We start from the raw sequence: 23,390 nt of genomic DNA, 5'->3' as shown, positions 1-23,390 counted from the left end.
TCCTAGCAATGCATATTACTAATCAAATATTAAGTTTTTATATATTTACGGGGGAAAATTTGCTAAATATTTTAATGATTTTCAGCATAATAGAAAAATCTATTTTTTGGCTATTACTACAAATATACAAATGCTACTCAAGGCTGGTTTTGTGGTCCAGGGTCACATGTAATTTCTCTCTCTTACATACACTCATTTCAGTATTACTTAAGTACTTCATTTTATATTTTCCTGTAATTGGCTTTAACGCTGTTGGCTGTGTTGTTTTCACAAGAAATAATGGAACATGATTTTGTGTAATGTTTCATATGATGTTGTGCCTGTTAATGGTTTACCATCACTTCCTCTCACACTTCCTATGGCATGATACACTGAGAAAAATGAAGGAAAGAAAATGTGCACAAACTGAAATATGTTCCTGTGTGAATTGTGACAGATTGTGTGGAAATGCCTGTGTGGGCTTACATAGTTCATGATTGCTAAATGTGGAAACAACTAAATCTTAGGCTTGTTTAAAAAGCATGCCAGCATTTTCTGCACTTTCTTTTTCGAGTAGCAACTGATGTAAAAGTACAAAATTCATATTGTTATGGATGAACATTTGATTTGACAATAACACTCCAATCAAACACAAACACAGTGAAATTCATATCAATCTTTATTTGTACTTAGAAATTTTGCGCAACAAATCTTTTTTTTTTTTTGTCCTTTTTCCTTTAATGACTTACACCAGGGCAGATTAAAAGTCGATCTGAATCTCTCATGCCATTATTCCTGCTGGAGCGGCTGAAACGGACCTCTTACATAAAGTGCTTCTGTCAACGATCGCTTCTTTTTTTTTTGCAATAGAAAAAATGAAAAGACGGTGGAGGACAAAAAATTTCCATGGCTCACGAGAAGAGTGAAGGAAGGGGAATTCCTTTTTAAAAAAAGAAGAAAAAAAAAAAAAAAAAAACAGAAAAAAAGACCAAAAGAGCAAAGAAAGTTCAGTGAAGGCCGTTTCAGCCCAGGATCAGACTGGATTTGCCACCAGGTGGGTTCCTCCGGCCGGAGGGGTTGTTGGCACCACCAGACGGGGCAGAAGGCTGTCCAGCTTCCTCTTTCTGCTCCACGACCTCCTCTGGAAAACACAAACGCAGAGCGACAACCGTTAGGATATTAGTGACCTAACCATCTGTCAGTCTGATGCCAACAGCATTGTTTGCAAGTATGACACCAAGTATGTCTGCATTAGCAAAGTTTTAAACAAAGGTACCCAATCTTTAATACCTTCTTGAACCGGAGTAGACAGAAGAACTAACCAACCACACCTGACCTTTCCAATGTGATTATGCAATGCATCGCAGAGCTAATGCAAGATGAGCTTTTGTGTTTAAAAAGTATGCAAATTTGTCCTATATGGGAAAAAAACCGTTGAATGTTTTCCTCAAAAACCTAAATTTCTTTCCGAATGAAGAAAAAAAGAAGACATCTTGGATGACACGGGGTGAGTAAATTATCAGGAAACTTTCATTTTAGAAGTAAAATAATCCTTTAAGAACTGCTGCTCCAGACTTTTAACGTTTAGTATTGACCTGGCACTGTGTGGATGTGAAAGCAGCGGTGCTTCAGTGCCATCAGTGACAGGAACTACAATCACAAACTCACTCAGCACATGAGGACTGAGTTTCTAATGGATTTTAAGGCCAGTATATTTGCATTTTATGGTGATGGGAGCACTGGTCTTCCTGGAAGTGTTCGACTAAGTGTGTTTGGGAAGGTGTGACTCAGAAATATCTCACTGAAAGACTCCTCATGCTCTCACAGAGGAAGCATTCAACTCACAAACCCTGGTACAGCCTGAAATATGTTCTACAGAACTATATGAATGCATATGCTTTAATTTGACATACTGTTTTCAGAAATGTGCCAGAGCTGATGATGCAACAACTACAAACTGCCATATAATTGTTGCCACAAGGGGCGATATAGAGAACATTCCCAAAAACTGACTGTAGAAGAACAAACAGATTGAAAGAAATCTTGCAGAGTTGTTTTTTTTTTTTTTTTTCATTACTAAATGAAAACAGCTTTAACTCGTCGTTTGAATTTTGACTACAAACATTTGCTCCGATGAGCTGAGGTAAGATATTATGCAAAACTGTTTACTGGTAAAAAGCCACAGCCAGCAGACATGAAGACCCCAGGAGTGTATAATATTTACACTATTTGCATTGACTAATGGGAGAACATGAACACTAGAGCAGGACTGGTAAACAAACAGACTCGTTATGTGAACTCACATCAGCAACTAACATCCCATGAATACTGAACACTTAAAGGGGGAAGAAGGAAAAAAAAAAAAAAAAAAAAAAAACACAGGAAACATAAGTATTAGAAGTAATAAGAGCTATAGTACAGGGTTATAAATGACAAAATATACATTTATTTATTTATTTATTCATTTATTTATTTATATTACACATACATACAAGCATACATGCATATACACACACACAATTTTAAAGTGTCACCTGAATTGATGATAATATTTATTGTAGTCAAATAAAGAAATAAACTAAAAAAAGAAAGTCACTCATTTTATTAATTTGTGAAATACAAATCCAGTAATTACAAACAAACTAGTTGGGCAACACTTAGTTGGGCAAAAAAAAAAAAAAAAGTCTCATTTATTTATACTAGCACTTTCGCCTTTAAGTCTTTATAATGTGTATAATAGTAATAAAATAAATATAAATAAAATATAAATAATATAGAATATTTATTTGTCATTGTCATTATTATTATTATTATTATTTAATACTGTATAATGTTTGTATAATTAGTTGTTAATAATAATAATAATAATAATAATAATGACGACGACAAATAAATATTATACAAATATTACAGTATTAAATAATAATAATAATAATGACGACGACAAATAAATATTATACAAACATTATACAGTATTAAGTTATATATTACTATTATTATTATTATTATTATTATTATTATTATTATTATTATTTCTATGCCCAAGTGTCATGCCCTCTAAATATATTAAAATGTTTAGAATGTTTGGAATATATAATATAGAAAAAAATAAATAAAAATAAATAAATAAAAAAATTATCATAAATATAAATATAAATATATTATATATATGTGTGTGTGTGTGTGTGTGTGTGTGTGTGTGTGTGTGTGTGTGTGTGTGTGTGTGTGTATATATATATATATATATATATATATATATAAATAATCTGATAACCTATATTCTAATGGGGGGACCTACTTCATAAAACAACAACGGAGTGCATGCGTGTGTGTGTGTGTACCCGTTTTTGCTACAAGGATAGTAAAACCTGCGGTCCCCACAATGTTAAAAAAATATTAAAAATAGTAAATGGTGTTTATCTGAAAGTGTAACAATGCAAACATGTTTTCTGTGAGGGCTAGGTTTAGGGTTAGGGGTGGGTTAGGGGATAGACAATATCGTTTGGTCAGTATAAAATCTATAGAAGTCTATGGAAAGTCCCCACATTTCACAAAAACAAACGTGTGTGTGTGTGTGTGTATTGTATATCTATCTATCTATCTATCTATCTATCTATCTATCTATCTATCTATCTATCTATCTATCTATCTATCTATCCATATATATCTATCTATATATATATATCTATCTATATATATATCTATATCTATCTATCTATCTATTTTTTTTATTTATATTTATATTTATGTTTGTTTATGAGTGTATATTAATTAATTTAAAATATTACTATAATTGGTAATAATTAGTTTAATGCATGGGTAATAATTAACAAAAAAAAAAAAATATATATATATATATATATATATATATATATATATATGTATATATATGTATATATATGTATGTGTATATGTATGTCTATCTATCTATCTATCTATCTGTACACACACACACATACACACACTATAAATATTTAACTATATAAATATAACTACTATATATATTCCACATAAAATAAAACTATTGACATACCATTTAACAGAGATAACACCCAAACAACTAAGTGTTTCAGCTATATTTATATGGCTCAGGGCCTCTAAATTAATGTAAAATGAAAGTTCCCCATTTAGTTTGACCTGTTCAGTTGATCAACATGTTCTGAAGGCTCGGCAATTCTATCACTGAACATTTGTTAAAAAAATGAAATGAAAATGACCAAGTCACGTCAACACATGACAGAACGCACATCAAATCAACATAGGCAAATCGGCGTGTGACGTTGGTCTGGCAGGTTAACACTAGAGTCAAAATTTCCCTAGACGTGTTGGATTTCTAATGGAATTCCCTCATTCCGTCCCATGAGACGAAGCGTCATCTGAACTACAGAATCAGTGTTACTGCAGCCGTCCTTAATGAGAAGACCAGACTGCAGCCGGCAGACGTGGAATCATGGAATAAACGTCTGCATGTGCCGTTAACGGAGAGAGGAACATTCCAGAACTAATGCAGCCCTTCAGTAAGCATTTATTAACAGCATTCCTCCACGAATGAGAGTCACACGTCACCCAAACTGAACGCAGAGCAAACCAACAAGACAACAAAATACTGAGGCTTACAAAGGAAAAAATGATTCTCACCGTTGTTCTCTTGCTCATGTTCATTTTGATCCTGCAAAACAAGAGCAGACTTGAGATCAGATGCATGTATTTGCATGTTTTTAAACTTAATGTGATTCATTTCTGAGGAACACTGAATATCCAGTGGTAAAATAAAGTATTTTACTGATCAGGAAGTATTACTGTATAGTCTCATTTCTCTCTCCACACACAGTATTTATTACATCAACAGAAAAGTAAAAAATAAAATAAAATAAAATAAAAAATAAAAAAAATATGAAGAGGGAGTTGAAGTTACAGCTACTTTTGATTGAACACTTCGTCAAAAGTGTTTTATAAGAGCAGAGACATTCAATACAGACAAAATAGAAACAAGAGCCTGTGAAAACCAACATCTAAGTAAGAAATTCCTCCTGTGAAGGACAAATGAATGAATTTGTCCACATAAAGAGCTCTGTGGTTTCACTGACCCAGAGAACAGCTGTGTGTGTGTGTGTGTGTGTGTGTGTGTGTGTGTTTTTCCACGGACCCTGCGGCTGTTCATTTGTACCCCACCCAGCTAACAGTGTTATTTTAGACACACATCCAGAGTCAGTTAACAGCATTACTGTGATCCAAATACAGTACAATAATAAAACCACTCTGAGCTTTTGCCATTGTATTGTAGAGAAATGGAAATAGCCATTTAATTGGTCAATTTGATAGCCCTTTTATAGAATATAACAAAAAATATATACATTTATTTTATTAAATAAATAAATTATTTTTTTTTTCTAATTTTTTTTAATTTATATTTATAGATTTATTTTTATTTATGTATATTATGTCAGAACTTGAATGTGTCTGGCCCTTATTGTTCATGATTAATAAATTGCCAACTTAAAATATTTAAAATAAACAAACATTTTTTTCTTATAAGTAAGTATCGTCTATTTATTTACTTACTTACTACAATCTAATCATTCAATTATTTTGTATAAATAATTACGCATTTGTTTTTCATTTTGATGAAAATGGAAAATTCATCAAAATGAATAAATACAAATTGCGTATTGTGTGCATTAGTGAACTACAAATTTATCAGTTATTACAAACTAACATTGTCACAAACTAGTTTGCCAACGCTAAGTTTAAGCATCATTTATCCATACTAGCACTTTCACCTTTAAGTTCACAAATGACTACTACTACTAACTACTACTACAACATTATTCATATAATATAATATAATATAATATAATAAAGTATTGTCTGTTTATTTATTTAAGGATGCAGAAAACGGTCTCACAAAATTAAAATTTATAATTACATTTTATTTAGTGTATTTTCTGTCTGTCTCAAATCTGTCTGACTGTATAGCACTTTATTAATAATTGCACACGAGTTTTGTTTTTATTCATTTTGATGAAAGCTTGCAAAAAACGATAATTCATCAAAATGAAAAAGAGATGGGGAAAAAAAGTCAGTATTGAATTCATCTGGCATTACAGTTCATGATAATTACTGCACACTTAGAGAAAATATTTGAAATACCTAACTAAAAAAATGTTTATTATGATGGAAGTCTGCAGAAAACGGTCTTACAAAATAAATTAATTCATAATAAATATTCAATTAAGCATTTCCTGTCTGTCTAGAATCTCTCGCTTTAAAGTATTAGATTAATCATTGTACACATGATTCTTATATTTTATTTTGATGATTGATTTCAGAAAACAATATTTCAAATTCATTTATAATAAAGACTGTCACTCTAGAATTTGTCTGGCCTCACAGTTCACGATCAATCATTGCACACCAGCATTAAAAATCTCATATAAATAAAAAATACATAATTTTTTCTTCATTTGTTGCACTGCACATTTTCTCCTTCAGAATAAAATGTACAAATGAATTGTTGACAGTAACACCAGGAACATGCATTAAGTAAATAAGGTTCATGTTGACTGAAAGTCATTTATTACATACAAAAATGGGTGTGCCAGTGGATGTGCACTGAATGACCTACATTCACATCACACTCATTCATCTCGTGTTTTATCTGAGGTACATTTTGAACTCACCGCATTGTTGCCGGGCCGTTCGAGGGGAGTGCCGTTATCATAGACGATAGCGGGCTGGCATCGTCTCAGAGGAGCCGAGGGTTCACCGCACAGGACGCCAGACGCTTCTCCACCTGAGGCCACAAAACAACACTCACATCAGAGTCCAAAACTCCTTTTAAACATATTAAAAAGGAGTAAAAAAAACAAAGGCTGTGCATTCGGCATTTGCTCAGTGTGTTTGGCTGGTAAACCACTTCTGCTGTTTGCATTTACATGCATTTACAATTCAATCATCATGTGATAAATATTTTCCATATTGCTGGTTCATGGTAAATGTTCATGACTTTGATTTTAAGGTCATTTTGTAGAATAAACAATTCTGGTTCAATGTTGGGTCACTGCTCTGAGTCATGAAACAACCTGTTTGACATAACGTCGCACTGACATGATATTGTGTTTTCTGGAACCAGATGTTGTAATAAACAAAAAACACATTTGCAACAGGTCTGTTTGATGTGGGAGGCAAAACAGCCGCCAGCGACCTGAATGAGCTGCTATTACCACAGACAGCGTTTATTACCACAGAAGACACACTCCAGATGACACACACACCTCAAGGCTTTGAGGATTGTTTGAGTGATGTGACCCTGAGGTCAGAGTACTCAACACATCGAGAAGAACAACAGGAGCCGTTTGCATTTCAACACGCCAGAAACAAAGAGCTTTGGTTTGACAGACCCAAAAAAAAAAATAGCACCATCCTATTGTGAGTCAGTGGAGTGATTATGAACATCAAATGAGCTCAACAGTGAGACACACACACTTCAGCAGTCTTTGTTCAGGACTAATTTTCTCTATGGAGAAAGTTCAAGTTTCTGAGTCATGAAAACCAGATATGAAATTAAACATGAACATCATACTTACATTTGTGTGAAAGAAAGGAGGAAAGAAAGAAAGAGGTACAAGATTGTACAACATTTTCAGTCACTAAACAAGTCAACGCCTGAAGCACCGTGAATGATGTGAATTAAAAGCAACAGTACAAAATAAAAATGCTCAATTAAATTTTGCTTAATGTTCAGTGCATAAATTTTTTCTATGTCCAAATGCATAAGCAATTTGATGATTATAGGGAGACGGCCTCCATGACATCACTCCGTGTTTCATGGGAGTGTCCGGTCACTGCCGAGCCATTTTGCAGTGACTCCTGTTTCCATGGTAACAGTGATTCTGCAGGATTATGGGAAGTGGAGTTTCCGACAGTAATAATATTAACAAAGCCGCTTTCAGGTAGGCCTTCAAGGTTAGCAAAAAAAGAAATAAATAAAAAAAGCAAAGCCTAATGCTGCAACACATTGGCAAGGAGACGAGGATGTTTCTTTGAATGGACGTCAATGGAGAAGCTTCGCTATGCAGAATAAACTGCTTTTGTGGCTAAAATGCTTATTTATTGAATTGACAGTTTAATCGGCTAAACTTCAACATGTTCGCCAATAAACATTTGTTTTGGATTGATCGAGCTTAAGTTTACACTGAAAAAAACTGTCATATACATTGTTTGTATATACACTGAAAAAAAAAAAAATCATACATTGTAATTTTATTATATATATATTACAAAAAAAAAAAAACACTGCTCTGAGTGACACTGTCTGAAAAGCATTAAACCTTGTTAATAAAAATCAATTTAAGAAAGGATGCTACAGGGATTTAAAGAAAAGAAAAAAAACAAAACAAAAAAAAAAAAAAAAAAAAAAAAAAAAAAAAAAAAAAAAAAAAAAAAAACACGCACAAATACGGTTTCATTTTTATCTATATTCTGAAGGTTTTTATAGAAGGGTTTGTACATATATAATTCGGCTGATATAATTATTGCACTTAATTTTTGTATGTAGATTTCAGTTGTTTTTAAAAGACCGTTTTCTGTAAATGAGATTTTAAGATTTCGTCTGTAGATTTCAATTACGTTTTTTAAAATTTGTTTCTCCACTTCAGCAGCACTTCCATGCACCAAATTTGACAGTTTAATTTATATCTATATTCTGAAGGTTTTTACAGGGGAATTTGTTGATACTTAATTTTCTTGATTTTATTATTACACTTTATCCATTTCCATTTGTAGATTTCAATTACATATCTGTAAAGGCCATTTTCTCTTAATGAGCTTTTTTCTCCATTTCAGCAGCACTCACATACACCAAATTTTACAGTTTTATTCCCCTCTATATTCTGAAGCTTTTACTGAGGGTTTTCCTTGTATATCATTCTTTTTTTTTTGCAAATTAGTGCATATTTAATTAGAACATGCCTCATTTGCTTATTTAAACATAACATTTCAGTAATACAAAACAATAGTCTCAAATGTTCTGTGATTATTCAGCTGGGTAAAGTATGATAATATCCAGTTGTTAAATTTGTACCCTATTCGCATGTGGTGTCTTGCCTTAATAGAGAAAAATGTAATTGGATTTTTATTTCTAGAACTAACTGTTACACTCCATTAACTAACACACACACACACACAAATAAAAAAAAAAAACTAAAACCCCTTACAAAACAATAGACAATCACAACAATATCCTGTCAGGCACCTCTGGCTGACACGATGAACTTCCTGTCAGATAAGACAGCAGCTCATTCAATCAGACCGACACCATAAATCAACAGATCCTACACTCATGCATAAGGTACATAAAAGTGCCAAGAGTTTCCCTAAAGTCAGTATGCAAAATTCATATCAGTCATTTACAAGCTCCAAGACCTGAAGACCTTAAGTTTATGCCATTAAATCTTTGAAAGATACGCAGTTTCTTGGGACACTTAGATCTGCTAATGCATATCTAGTCTGCTTGCTACTGAATTTAAGCTTTGTTTCGTCTGGCTATTTTACGGCTGCAGCGGGATTCAACATATCTGACGAGAGCCAGGTAAACGCCTTTAGAGAGAGAATAACCAGATATACGAAGGACACCTGCCCGAGTGAAGCATTAGCGCTGAATCAAAGCTCAGATTATCCCGATACCAGCGTTTATCCGTATATGAGCTTGTGCAGGGCTAATCGCACGACTAGCGGCTGCATTCAAAACACAGTATGCGTGTCTTTTCCAGAAAATAAAGATGCTGTCAAACTCTAAACATCTGAAAACAGAGGTGCCCTGCTGTCTACACAGGCAGCGCCCTTCTGAGGCAACATCCTACATAAGTGACGGATTTGGAGCAGCATGTGGAGCACATGGGAGACGAGATTTCAGTAGAGTTTGACATGTTGCTAAACTAACAACGTGCTGCTTCAAGCATACAAGCACAACACTGGCATTGGGGAAATAGCTTTAAATTATTAAATAAAATCCAGGTGTATTTATAAGCCAACATTTTTCTCGACTCGATTCCTGTATGCGCTAATGGACTGCATGCTTCATCATGATGTCACATCATGAGTCACTTCCTGATTCACTGGACAGTCAGGATATCTGCCCAGGAAATGACATCATGCCAAAGCTATGCTGACACACTTGTGGTTGTCTCTGATGGCAGCAAGTTTTAGTGAACCCTGAAAAGATCTTACAAAGGCAGTACTCCAGCTAAAATCACTGCATGCTACATCTGTTTGCAATGTTGCGTATCTGACCAAACAAATACGTTAAAGCAAAATGTCATTTATACTCTCTATGTGCTGATAGAGAGAGATGCTGAACCTGCTTTAAAGGCCTCATAGTGAAGAACAGTTTTGACATATTTATTACTGAAACAAGACAGTAGTGACTCAAAATTCGATATTACAACCTTATGAACAAGATGCTATTAATATATTTAATTCATTTTCCTATAGTGGACTAGAAGAATGAAAAAAATTGAAATATATATCTGCTAAATGTGTATTTTGCCACCACATTGAAACACATTTTTATATTCTATTTCAAAAATGCTGTTCTTTTCAACTTTTTATTCATAAAAAGTATAAAAATGCGTTGCATAATGTGTCAACATTGATAATCAGAAATGTTTCTTGAGCAGCAAATTAAAAATATTAAAAAGCATATTAAAAAGTCCTTGATTTCCTAATTTACAGCAATCATTTGTGTAAATCACCACAGTTGTTGAACATATACAGGTAACATTAATGCCACTGTGGTTTTAAATAATGCAAGCCCTAAAATCTAACCAAATCCATATCTGACCAGAAGCAGAATTTAAACCAGATGTGTGTGTGGGAGTGTTTTATACCTGGTGGGTTGTTCCTCCGATGGGCGTGAGGGTCGTCAGGTTCAGCAAAGATACTGGAGGCCATCTTGTTTTTACGCGCAGGCTTCTCTTCTTCTGTGCCGAAGGAAATATTAGAGGCTCCGCCAGGGGGACACAACACCCTGCAAGACATGGGTCAGAAGTACGGCGCTCAAAAATCAATTACACATACTTCAAAATAAACAGCACATACTGCATGAAGGAGACATAGTAGGCCTATAGGATGCATGTACCATGATGCAACACTAGAAATATGTCAACAGTAGAGATTTAAATCTGTGATAACAGTAGAAATGACCATTTTACGTAGTTTACATGTCAGAACAAGGAAGCAACATGCAAAAATTCAAAGCAGGGCACATCCTAAACAAGTCATGAGGTTAGACATTTATGATAAATAAAAATGCAAACAGTCTTTCTTCTGAAATGTGACCCTGGACCACAAAACCAGTCATAAGTAGCATGGGAATATTTGTAGCAATAGCCAAAAATACACTGTATGGGTCAAAATTATCAGAAGTCTACTTTCATGACAAGCTCAGAGTAATAGAAAATGAAAACCACCATAATAAAATTTCAATAATAACAGATGCATGAAAAAATGCGGTCCAATAAAATATGATTTAGTCAATGAAGTCTTACAAAAATTATATTATTAGTTTTACCTTTCATGCATGACCTTTCATACATAAAACATTTAGCAAAATCAACAAAACTAGACATAATCCATTTATTTTATGCATTCTACAGATACGTTTATAATGTGACCTCATCAGTTCATAAAAACACTGGCATTGCTCTACAGTTCAAGCTACAGGAAAAGCAATCATCACATGTATAATAATATATGCACCATTTTGTAAGCAAAAAATATCTATATTGTGATGTAAATTTGTTACGGTGATATAAAGTGACTCATACAACGAATGACTTTGGTCATATAACCAACCTCTAAACTGAAAGACACACACACACACACACACACACAGCTGACTAGACCAGAGCTCATCTGCTCACACCAAGTGCAGATTCCAATGTTGGATGGGTTACATTCAGCACATATGTTGATTCATTAAAAAGACAAGAGGGCGGGTGCTGGACAGACCCCGGATGAAAAGCAGCAGACCTGTGATTGATGTGTTTGAGGGAAGCCCTAATCAATGCTTTTGAAAAGGCCAGTGCTGATCTCAACACCCCTCCCTCCTTGCTTCCCTCCCTCGCAGAACGAGACCAGCTGACACCCGCCGGCAGCTGTCAGGGTCGCCTCCATCCCAAAGCAACTTTCTGCTCCTTTTGTCAAAGGAATCGACGGTGTAGCGATTATAAAAGCAACCAGTGCCGTCTGGATGGACTGGTTAAACAGCTAATGCCTTAACCAGACTAAAGCTCGGGATCAGATCAGGGGACTTTAGTAGAGAAGGCCGTTCGCTCGAGACCCCACCCAACCGACACGGGAGACACATGGCATTAAAAATCCCTCCTCAAGCCTAAGATGCATGCCGAAAACATCACTAAATCAGACCGAGTGACCAATAAACACGCCTGCTCTCGGCTTGACCTACATTTCTGGCCGTTCTACTGAGGGAAACCCTGGACACGCAGGATTTAAAGACCAAAACTGGGAAAAATGACAGGGAAAAGAGCGTCAAACGAGGTGAGGGTGGCAACATGTTGCAGCAAGACCCAAAATCAGGATGTCTCGTATTAGGATTACCATACGAGACAATGCCACAATCCTCATTTAAAAAGCAACAGGATCAAACCTTGTTTCTGTGCATCAGGCGGAAACAAAAGCCACTGCAACATTTTTGACATGCAAATGCCTGAATGCATCTCCATCCCTGCTTTGAAACTTACAGATGATATCATTTCTGGACACACAAACGCACCTAAAAAAAAAACAGTTAGTTTGGATCACAAAGTCCTTTGGCTAGACGTGCAAACCTTCCACTGGCTGGTTGGACGAAATTCAGTGCATCTGTTCCAACCCTAGTATCAGAAACCTTTTAAGGACAATGGAGCGTGTATTTTTGGGCCAGAGCTCGAGGTTACACCGAACCGTCAGATGACTGGGATTAAGCTGATAAAAATATAAGCAGAAAGAGAAAGCAGCTATTCATGAAACCAATGCAAATAAACTTTAAAGCAAATCTCCCAGTTTTAGATGCCAGTGGCAGCCTGCCAGCCCCATTCCTTTATGCTGGGTGAAGTTTGGGCACCATCCACATCAAAACACCACACATCACATCAAACTACACGTCAAAACCTGCATATAATGAGCCTGGAGTGAATCTCAGATTATAATATGGGTGGATGGGTCTTCATGGTCAGGAGGAAGAGGATGATGATGGTGGTGGCAGACAGTCTGGGGTTAATTCAGACCAAAGGAAAACGTGAAAACAATCCAAATCCATTCAATCCTCATATTCAAGCTGATAAGCTTCATTTACATTCAAGCATTGGAGGAAGAATCCATCCATCAGGCCACCACCACCATCATCATCATCACCTCCAGCTCTCTTCTTTTGTCTCCCTTCGGATCGCGACAAAGCCCTTTAAAATCATTTACCTGGAGCTGTTTTTGGCACCAGGCTCCATGCCTTGGAAAGTGGTCGTCGTAGTCATGTTGAGCGGGTAATGTGCTCGCTAAACCGCGTTAGAAACCCTTCAGCTGGACTGAATTCGTCTAAGTCCTTTATCCCGCATGGACTCCGCCCGGACCAGCTGAAATCCGAGCGCAGCGGAGCGGCCCTTTAGACCAACCCACGAAACCCCGCCCACCGGAACGACGCGCCATCTGATTGGGCGGAGGACAGCGGTCCCTGGCGTTGGATTGGAGGATTGGCGGTCATTCAAACAATAGCCCTCATCGGTTTATGTGATGTGGTTTACTGCAAAATCATCCATAGGATATTGACAAAAACGTGTTATGCGAACATAGTACGTGAATTTTCTGTTGTAATATTTTAAAATACCCTGAAGTTACTTAATAAACAGAAATATCTACACCGCCACTCACGTTTTTGAACAGTAAAAACAGTATAAATTGTGAAATATTTGTACTATTTAAAATAACTGAGTTCTATTTTAATATATTTTAAAATGTAATTCATTCCTGTGATCAAAGCTACATTTTTAGCATCATTACTCCATTTTTCAGCCTTACATGATCCTTCAGAAATTATTCTAATACGCTGATTTGCTGCTAAAGAAACATTTCTGATTATCATTAATGTAAAGACACTAAATAAGACATTTACAAAAGATTTCTATTTCATATAAATGCTGTTATTCTGAACTTTCTATTCATCAATGAAACCTTGAAAAATTCTACCCAGCTGTTTTCAACAACAACAATAATAATAATAAATATTTTTTAAGCAATAAAATTATAAATATCAAAATATCAGAATGATTTCTGAAGGATCATGTGACTGGAGTAATGAAGCTAAAAATTCAAAGGAATAAATTACATTTTAAAATGTACTAAAATAGAAAACTGCTATTTTAAATAGTAAAAATATATCAGAGTTTTACTGTTTTTTTTTTTTTTTTGTTTGTTTTTTTTGCTGTGCTTTGGATCAAATAAATGTAGGCTTGGTAAACAGAAGAGACTTCTTTAAAAACATTGTTCAAAAAGTGTATATGATGTCATTTTAGTCAGAAATAATTTGAAGATTGGAATCATATCTTTAATTAATCAAATGGATTCTAATGCATCATATAAAATATCTAATGATTATAATTTGCTTAGTTTAAGAATGATTGCTAAAATTATGTAAATTAAAAAACTATTGTTTAGAATGCAAAAACAATTGAAAGATTCAATGCAATGACTAAAACACATTGACAGTTTGATAAAAAGAGAATATTTTATTTTAACAAGAGATTAGACAATACAGACAGATGCTTGACTTGTCTAAAACATGAATTCCCTCGCACGTACTCGAGTCGAAACATGTTTAACACAAGTTTCGCACTATACATGAACACTACAATAAAAAAAAAAGTTGTAAAACCAAATTTGTCTGAATGGAAAACTGAAAATCAATCTGAACTGCAGGTTTGTCTGCTTAACAGAGCAGAACATTTCCTTATCATTTTTAAAACAATTTTGAAAAAGCCTGTGTGCTCATATCCGAACCAAAACAAAACCCTGAACTCAAACACACGGCTCGTATCCTCAATGATTTAGAAGGGGAAACATGTATTAGTTGGTCTATACGCAGATGACTGTCTCCATGATGGTCTAGCGATCGCTCGTTGGGCTTAACGTGTCAGATTTTACAGCGATGAACAATCCCAATGAAATAATTACCGTAGCAGAAACCCTTTATGTACAAAACGAAAGAAAAACATGATGAACTGAAAACACTATACAACAGCAGTTACAGATAACCATGAGGAGAGAGGTCTGTGAGAACCAGGAGCAGAGAGAGAGGCGCAGAGAGAGACGGGTCGGGGTCGCTAGGGTCGTCCGATTCAGATGTGTCCTCCTGTCTGTTGCTGGAAAACGTCAATTGTGTCTTCATCCTCCATTTCCAACTGCGGAAGAGTAACATGAGGTCACTTATTATTCACTATTATTAATAAACACAAGCGACGTGAGGTTATTAGAGAGGCACATGAGGACACTTCTTTCAGAAATCCCAAGACTTCCTGTTGACCGTGAAACTGACACCTATCAGCTGTAATTGCAGTTCACTCTTATCCCATGATGCAGCTACACAATGATGCTGTCAAGCCTGATTTCTTCAGTGGGTGAGATGAGGTCTATTATGTTTGACAAAAAAAACTTGTTTTCTTGCCTAAATGTTCATTTGAGAGCACACATGATGCCTGCTCTTGCTAAACAAAACAAAAGCTTTAAAGTCAACATGAAATCCATTTAACTTGCAATCGAAATTGATTTTTTACTAGGAAAACACGAGCAGGACTTTATCCATCCATTAATGAAACAATGAACTTAAATTATGCTGAATATAAAAATACATTTTAATTACAAATTACTTTTTTTTTTTTTTTTCATTATAGTAATTGACAGCTGGAAGGAATCTATTTAATTATCATGAAAACAATGTCACAGTGCAATTAGGCTTAATTTTCTTAATGGATTAACAATGTCATTAGGCTTTTTTTTTGATGACCTCAATATTAACAAACAGGTTTTGCAAGCTTCGCCTTATTTTTTTTTTTTATGATAAATAGGGTTAATTTTGGGTTAATCCACTCACTCAAACCACACCTGTGCAGAGTGATGCCACTATTAGAAGCAAAAGTGGACAAAGAATTAAAGTGGGTGATGTCATACCTGTGCGGGCGTGTCTGTTTCGTTAATCGGCTGTCCGTCAAACCGGAATCGAATCTGCCTCATTGTCAGTCCCTGAAAAAAACAAATGTACACATCAGCCTAGTCATTCTCACATCAACATTTAGATCTGGCACTGCATCAGTGCATTTTACTATTGTTTATATACCATTTCAGTTTTTATTATTGTTTTTTTTTCATTTTAATTTTAGTTCATTTTTAGTCATTTTGTTATATTTTAGTAATTTTGTTATGTGCTTTTGACATTGTTATTTGTTTTTACATCAAGTCTCAGATCTAATATTTATATTTTGTTGTATTTTTTTTTGCATTTGAAATTGGAAATGAATTGAATTTGAAAATATTTGAATGTGAAAATGAATTTTTACATTTGAAAAAGCATTTGGAACTGAATTTAAAAATGGTTTAATAGTTTTAGTTAACAAACCCTGCTGAAAACCGAATAAATCTTGAATCTTTAATAAATTAATCAATTAGACTGGTTCTTTTTAATGAATCATTTGGCAGCTTAGTCAAAAACATTCATTTTAAATTTTACTATTATTTATATACGGCTATTTTATTTTTATATTATATATATATTTTTTTTTAACTACTACTATTTAGGTTTGACTTTTTAATTCCCTGCTAAAAACTGAATAAATCCTGAATCTTGAATGAATTAATCAAGTTAGACTGTTTCTTGACTGTTGTTTGGCAGCTCAGTCTCAAAAGACCTTAAAATGTTACTATTATTTATATACTGCTATAGTTTTTATTAATATTCTGGACTAGCTTTTATTTTTATACTTTCAGTTTTCATTTTAAATTTAGTTACATTTTAGTTATGTAACTATTTGTTACATTATTACATTATTGCTGTGTCTATTTGGTAATGTTGTTATGTGCTTTTGATATAATTCTTTTTTTTTTTTTTTTTTTTTTTTATTAGTACAATTTAGGCTTAAATTTTTGTTTTAGTTTTATTTTTTTAATTTTATTTACAATTAGTCATTTTAGTGCTTCAACTTAAACTAAATCAAAATTAGAAATGTTCCATTGAGAACTAAATTAAATTAAGTTTTCATCTAATATTTAAATTTTATTTAACTTTATTTGAATTTGAAAATGAACTCGAAATTAAATTTGATAATGTTTTAATAGTTTTAGCTAACAAACCCTGCTGAAAATGAATAAATCTTGAATCCTTAATAAATTAATCAAATAGACTGTTTCTTTTTAATAAATCTTTGGCAACTTAGTCTATGCTCAAAATTTTACAATTAATTAATAATATATTTTTATAATATTTTATTTTATTAATATTTTGGACTAACTTTTATTTTTATATGTTCAGTTTTAATTTTAGTAATTTAGTTATATTTTATTTACATTTTATGAATCATTTTGTAATGTGCTTTGATATTTCTAATCATTTTGTTATTAATTTGATATTATATAATTTTGTTTTAATTTTATTTATTTATTTATTTTTGATTTTTTTATTTAGTTTTATTTATTATTTTTTTTATTTACAATTAGTCATTTTAGTGCTGAAAACTAAATAAATCCTGAATAAATACATCAATTAGACTGTTTCTTTTTAATCAATTTTTTGGCAACTCAGTCTCAAAAGACGTTAATATGCTAAACATTTTACTAATATTTATATACTGCTATATTTTTATTAATATTTTAGACTAGCTTTTATTTTTGTATTTTAAGTTTTAATTTTAGTTACATTTGAGTAATTTAGTTATATCTTCGTTTAATTTTAGTAATTTTATGATGTGCTTTTAAAATGATTATTTTTTTTTTAATTATAACTATTTAGATTCATTTTATTTAGATTTGTTTTCCTTTTTTTTTATTTCATTTTAGTGTTTTAAATTAAAATCAAAATTTTTACTTAAACAAAACAAAATGAAAATGTTCATCTGTATTTAACTTTATTTTAATCATCTTTATTTGAACTATTTTATTTTTAAAATGTTTGAATTTGAAAATGAATTTAAAATTAAAAATTTTTCAATTTGAAAATGTTTGAACTTGAAATTTAAAATTTTTAATTTGAAAATGAATTTGAATTTGAACATATTTTAAACCCCACTGAAAACTGAATAAATCTTGAATTCCAAATGAATGAATCAATTAGACTAGTTCTTTTTAATGAATCGATTTGTCTCAAACAATGCTAAACTGAAGGTACATCCACAGCATCCGACATCTTTGCGGACGTCCCACCCCTAAAAGGGAATTCAATGTCTGAGATTAGGATTGCTGATCAGCTAAAACCTCACGCCTTCATATTTATTTTCCGCTGTTGACAAGGATTTCCTGAAGTCTGAATGAAAATGAACCTCAGGGCAGGGGCGCTTCCTTCCCCGTGCGCCAGTAAACGCTGTCCTACTTCTGCCGGCGAAAGACTCACAGACCCACAATGAGATTAAACCCTCCGCCTCTGCCAGGAAAACATGTTAGTGACCTAAAGATCACGCGTCTCCTCGCAGAGCATCTTAACCTCGTGTGTTTACAGCACTGAGGGAGCTGTTAATAAAACCTGCTTGTGTACATGGACTGTGTATGGACTTCCGAATGCAGTCAGACTGAGCAGAAATGGTGATCAAGAGTCTCTTTCTTTGTCATATGTGAACATTAGTGTTATTGTTCTCTCTCTAAGCCTCTCTGACATGGAATAAACCTTGGACCGGACGTGCAGGACCATTAAGCGGACGTGAGGGAGTGATAAAGCCAGCAGACGGTAAGACTGTTGAGGAAATACACGGACGCAGGAGTGTTTATTGATCAGAATGAAGAGCTCTTGTGCAGATGGCCGTAACCGCCTTGCGGACTGAGCACTACTGCAACCCATTGGACACATTCACACTCAGATTAATACAACCTGCTTCAATTCCTTCTCAATGTCCTTGATTTATGTCATACTGACAGCGAGGCGAGGATAAACCAGGCTCAGATACTGTATGTGTCTTCAATGAGTTTATGATTAAAAAAGAACCAATATCTGCCAGCAAATCCACTTCATTCAAAGGAAAAATATGTTTTCATTCCCTACTGGCAGATATTTGTCCTTTTTTTTTTAAACAAATTCCCTTAATTTAGTTACATTTCTCAGAAAACAAGATTTCTTGTCTTCATTTTGTATTTTAAGTAAATGCATCTTGATTTAAGAATGTTTAAACACTTGTATTGGAAAACAGAATGTTCATTTTTGCAGTGTCAGCAACATTTACTTTATGAATTTAAGACTTTCTGCTCTCGTTTAAAACCTTTCTTAAGGTTTTAATTTGTGAAAGGGCAAACTAAGACTTTTTAAGACCCAAAGAAACACTGGAAAGTAGGCCAAGGAATGCCTTGAGAGTGTAAAAATGCTAAGTTAATGTGTAAGAAACTAAGTGCATGCATAAAAATGTGATATTTCATTGTTGAGTATATCTTCAGTTCATGTTTTGCCACTGTTGAATTGTTTTGTCGTACTGAAACTAAAAATATTTTCCACAACTGAACACTGGAAACACACAACCTAAAGGAAAATGAAAAATCATACATACATACACACCATATATATATATATATATATATATGTATGTTTTTTTTTTTTTTTTTTTTTTATTAAAATTTGGAAACATTTTACTGTATTAATAAATTTAGATTTTTTTTTTTTTTTTTTTTTTTATGTATGTAAAGGTTACAATGTAGTTTGGTGGTTTTCCTCTATAAGATTGTCCTGGCATTCGCTTATTTCTTTTCTCTTTTTTGTGTTGCATTTGTATGCATAGGTTGGTATGTTACTTTGTACATTTTGTACACAAACATTTTGTTGTATAATAATAAATGCAATTTAATTACTTTAAAATGCTGTTTCTGCTCAGAATCAACCTAAATTATGTGATTTCTAATCCCTGTTATTACAATATTATAATATTGTTGTTGTTTAAGATACTAAGTGCATGCATAAAAATGTGATATTTCATTATTCACTATATCTTCAATTTATGTTTTGCCACTGCTGAATTGTTTTGTCATATTGAAACAAAAAATTCTCCAAAACTGGACACATAAAAGAAAAATTACATACAAATCATACAGACAAACATAAAACAAATTCAGATTTGAGGTGCAATACCATCAGAACAAAGAACTGGCTATGTTTTTTTTATTTTTTTTAGTTATATATTTTTAATGAAATATGGAAACATTTTACTTAATCTTAAAAAAAAAAATGTAGATTTTCTTTAAAAAACGTATGTATAGGTTACAATGTAGTTTTTCACCTATAAGATTGTACTGGCATTTGCTTATTTCTTTTCTCTTTTTTTGTGCTGTATTTGTATGCATGGTTTTGGTATGTTGCTTTGTACATAAACATCTTTTTTTTTTATAATAATAAATGCAATTTAATTACTTAAAATTCTGTTTCTGCTCAGAATCAACCTAAATATGTAATTTCTAATCCCTGTTTATAATATTTTTTTTGTTGTTGTACTGTATTATTGTTGTTCATCCGGTGACAAACAAGACAAATACTAATGTAGTTCTTCAATGAAGAAATTACAAAAGATTTCTGTATTTTGGATACAAACTCTAATATGTGCAGCCAGGACTACAAAATGCTGTTGGGAGAGTAAATTTTCAGTCTTGAGACTTTTTAAGACTTGCAGAAACCCTGGAAAGGAGGTCAAGAAATGCCTTAAGAGTGTAAAAATGCTAAGTTAATGTTTAAGATACTAAGTGCATGCATAAAAATGTGATATTTCATTATTGAGTATATCTTCAATTTATGTTGTGCCACTGATGAATTGTTTTGTTATACTGAAACTAATTATTCTCAAAAACTGGAAACATAAAGGAAAATTTACATACAAATCATACAGACAAACATATAACTTTGGCGAATTCAGATTTGAGGTGCAATACCATCAGAAGAACAAACAACTCGCTGTGTTTTTTATTTTTATTATATATATATATATATATATATATATATATATATATATAAATAATAAAAATAAAAACACAGCCATTTTATATATAAATATAGAAATATTTTTTTTTAACGAAATATAGACAAATGTATTTTATATTTTTTTTTTTTTTAATGTATATATAGGTTACAATGTAGTGTGGTGGGGTTTTTTTTCTTTCTTTTTTTTTTCCCTATAAGACTGTCCTGGCATTTTTCTCATTTTCTCATTTTTGTGTTGTATTTGTATGCTTGGGTTGGTATGTTGCCTTGTACATTTTGTACACAAACTACAAAATGCTGTCGGGACAGTAAGCTTTCAGTCTTGCAGCTCAACCAAGCTCACAAAAAAGAGTGTGTGACTTCCTTTAACACGACCGACGTGTGTGTGGTCGTGATCTCACCTGTCTCTCACAGTAGGCCTTCATGAGCTTGCTGAGGGGTGTGTGTCTCTTGATTTTAAACTGGACCACTGACCCATCCTGTCCCGCCACCTTCAGGTTGATGTGGTCGTTGTTCTCTGTCTTTACCCCCTCCTAAGAAAACAAAAGCACATGTTCAAACATAAAAGTTTATGAGATATTACATCATTCTTTCTTGCATATTTTATGCACAGATCTCATTTGCGGTCATTAAACTGAATTATTTATGGACATATTGGTCAACCACTACACAAAAAACTAATGTTCTAGATAATGGCATAGTCATGTATAATCATCATCAGTATAAAAGGCACCGTTTGTAGTTTAATGATTAAAATAGAATGCAATTTAATGTTGTAATCACATTAGGCTAACATGTGACTCTCATGGTCAGTACAAACACTAATTTTGTCCTTTAACTATCTGTGTTAGACAATATGATGCAGTCCTATGATTTTAATGATGCATATGGATGGTGCCCATCATAAACCTGACCAAAGGATTGAATGCATGATTTAAAAAGAACTAGTTTTCAGTCTTAGTCATTGTGTGTCTCTCCAAATATAATAGCAGCATCTTTTACTTATGGAAATCCACTGCAATAATAAACAAACACATGCATGTTCATTTTTTGTGGTTTTGAGTTTTATTAGCAGTGTTGTGCATAAGCTGCTGTTTCAAGTGATGAATGGATTCAAATGTGAGCATCAACTCACATCATCAACTCAAACCAACAGAAAACTAATTTCCATCAGGTCTTAGTAAACAAATGTTCACACCTCGCACGTAACGCGTTTCTATCAGCAATATACGCCTTATCTGAAATCGTTTTACTGTGTTTTCTCCTTATTATTTTAATTTGAATGCGTCTGCGTGTGTCGCGCGCGGTGTGAGCTCGCCACGCGCGTTCACACGTCTTCTTCCGGTGTTTCCGAGGCGGCAGTTACAGTATTTATCCACTACGCGCGATATTTCACATTAAAAATCAACCCATCCGCGTCCTTTCGTGTTTTCGCGACCCCTCGCACGCCCTGAGCTGTAACTGATAATAAACGATCCCTTCGTTTTTAAACGCCACTCACCTTGGGTTTCTCGTCGGCCATGGTTATTGTATTTGCGCTTCTCTACGCCGCCACACAAAGACTCCGCGGGGACGCGCACGTCCGCGCCCCCGATTAAAAACAGTCGCGGCGTGCGCGATCACGAGAGGCGCGTCCCTTGACCGCGCTCCGCCGCGATTGGCCAGAGCGGGTCACGGACATCGGGTGATGCGCAACGGTGATGTCATGCGCGGCACCAGGGAGCCAGGGAAACATGCACGCGCATTTGTGCATAACGTCTTATCTTGAAAAAATGTTGGAGTAAACATGTACCAAAATAACACAAAAAGATGATTATTTTATAGTAAATCTCATATATAAGCAGATATATGATATGGACATCCATAGGAACGGTGTACATTGAGTGTTGTCTAGATTTGGAGGGAATGATCCAGTTCTCCTCACACTGGAGTGGGAAGGGAAGCCATTTTGTTCTTTCTGTAATTCACAGATCAAGCTGAATGCACCACAGCCATGATTTATTAGTAATTGGAAACGAATATGAGGAAACTACAACAAATTACTGATATAATTTACACTAAAATCATTCTGAACCTCTTATGAGAAACAGTTTACCCCATTAAAATGACAGTAAATAAAAAATATAAAACAGTTTAGTTTTTTTTTTTAAAGAAACACTGCAATCTGTTGAAATCAGTTTGGTGACAGATTATATTAAGTTTAACTAAAACATGA

General features: G+C 33.7%; 2 protein-coding genes across 2 annotated transcripts; both read right to left on the bottom strand.

The window, feature by feature from the left end:
- Positions 1-637: 637 nt before the first annotated feature.
- Positions 638-13,644, bottom strand: jpt1b (Jupiter microtubule associated homolog 1b). Its single transcript, XM_051106662.1, has 5 exons — positions 13,453-13,644; positions 10,866-11,005; positions 6,660-6,772; positions 4,618-4,648; positions 638-1,120 (listed from the first exon to the last, which is right to left on the bottom strand). Exons 1-5 carry the CDS (start codon positions 13,506-13,508, stop codon positions 1,002-1,004), a joined length of 459 nt encoding a protein of 152 aa, XP_050962619.1. The 5' UTR covers positions 13,509-13,644; the 3' UTR covers positions 638-1,001.
- A 1,085-nt stretch (positions 13,645-14,729) lies between these two features.
- On the bottom strand, positions 14,730-22,837 carry sumo2b (small ubiquitin like modifier 2b). Its single transcript, XM_051106664.1, has 4 exons — positions 22,677-22,837; positions 21,577-21,708; positions 16,195-16,266; positions 14,730-15,428 (listed from the first exon to the last, which is right to left on the bottom strand). Exons 1-4 carry the CDS (start codon positions 22,695-22,697, stop codon positions 15,366-15,368), a joined length of 288 nt encoding a protein of 95 aa, XP_050962621.1. The 5' UTR covers positions 22,698-22,837; the 3' UTR covers positions 14,730-15,365.
- Positions 22,838-23,390: the final 553 nt, after the last annotated feature.

This window comes from Labeo rohita, chromosome 3, assembly GCF_022985175.1.
Source record: "Labeo rohita strain BAU-BD-2019 chromosome 3, IGBB_LRoh.1.0, whole genome shotgun sequence".
NCBI classification, from domain to species: Eukaryota; Metazoa; Chordata; class Actinopteri; order Cypriniformes; family Cyprinidae; genus Labeo; species Labeo rohita.
Note: the sequence above shows the minus strand (reverse complement) of the source record. Positions and strands in the feature narration are given on the sequence as shown.

Excerpts from the sequence above, each read along its gene's own strand:
- jpt1b (XM_051106662.1), bottom strand. The coding sequence starts at position 13,508 with ATGACTACGACGACCACTTTCCAAGGCATGGAGCCTGGTGCCAAAAAC. Across the intron at positions 6,773-10,865 it reads TCGGAGGAACAACCCACCAG|GTGGAGAAGCGTCTGGCGTC; the intron begins GTATAAAACACT and ends TTGTGGCCTCAG. Across the intron at positions 1,121-4,617 it reads ACATGAGCAAGAGAACAACG|AGGAGGTCGTGGAGCAGAAA; the intron begins GTGAGAATCATT and ends TGTGTTTTCCAG.
- sumo2b (XM_051106664.1), bottom strand. The coding sequence starts at position 22,697 with ATGGCCGACGAGAAACCCAAG. Across the intron at positions 16,267-21,576 it reads AGGCCTACTGTGAGAGACAG|GGACTGACAATGAGGCAGAT; the intron begins GTGAGATCACGA and ends TGTTTTTTTCAG. Across the intron at positions 15,429-16,194 it reads AAACAGACACGCCCGCACAG|TTGGAAATGGAGGATGAAGA; the intron begins GTATGACATCAC and ends ACTCTTCCGCAG.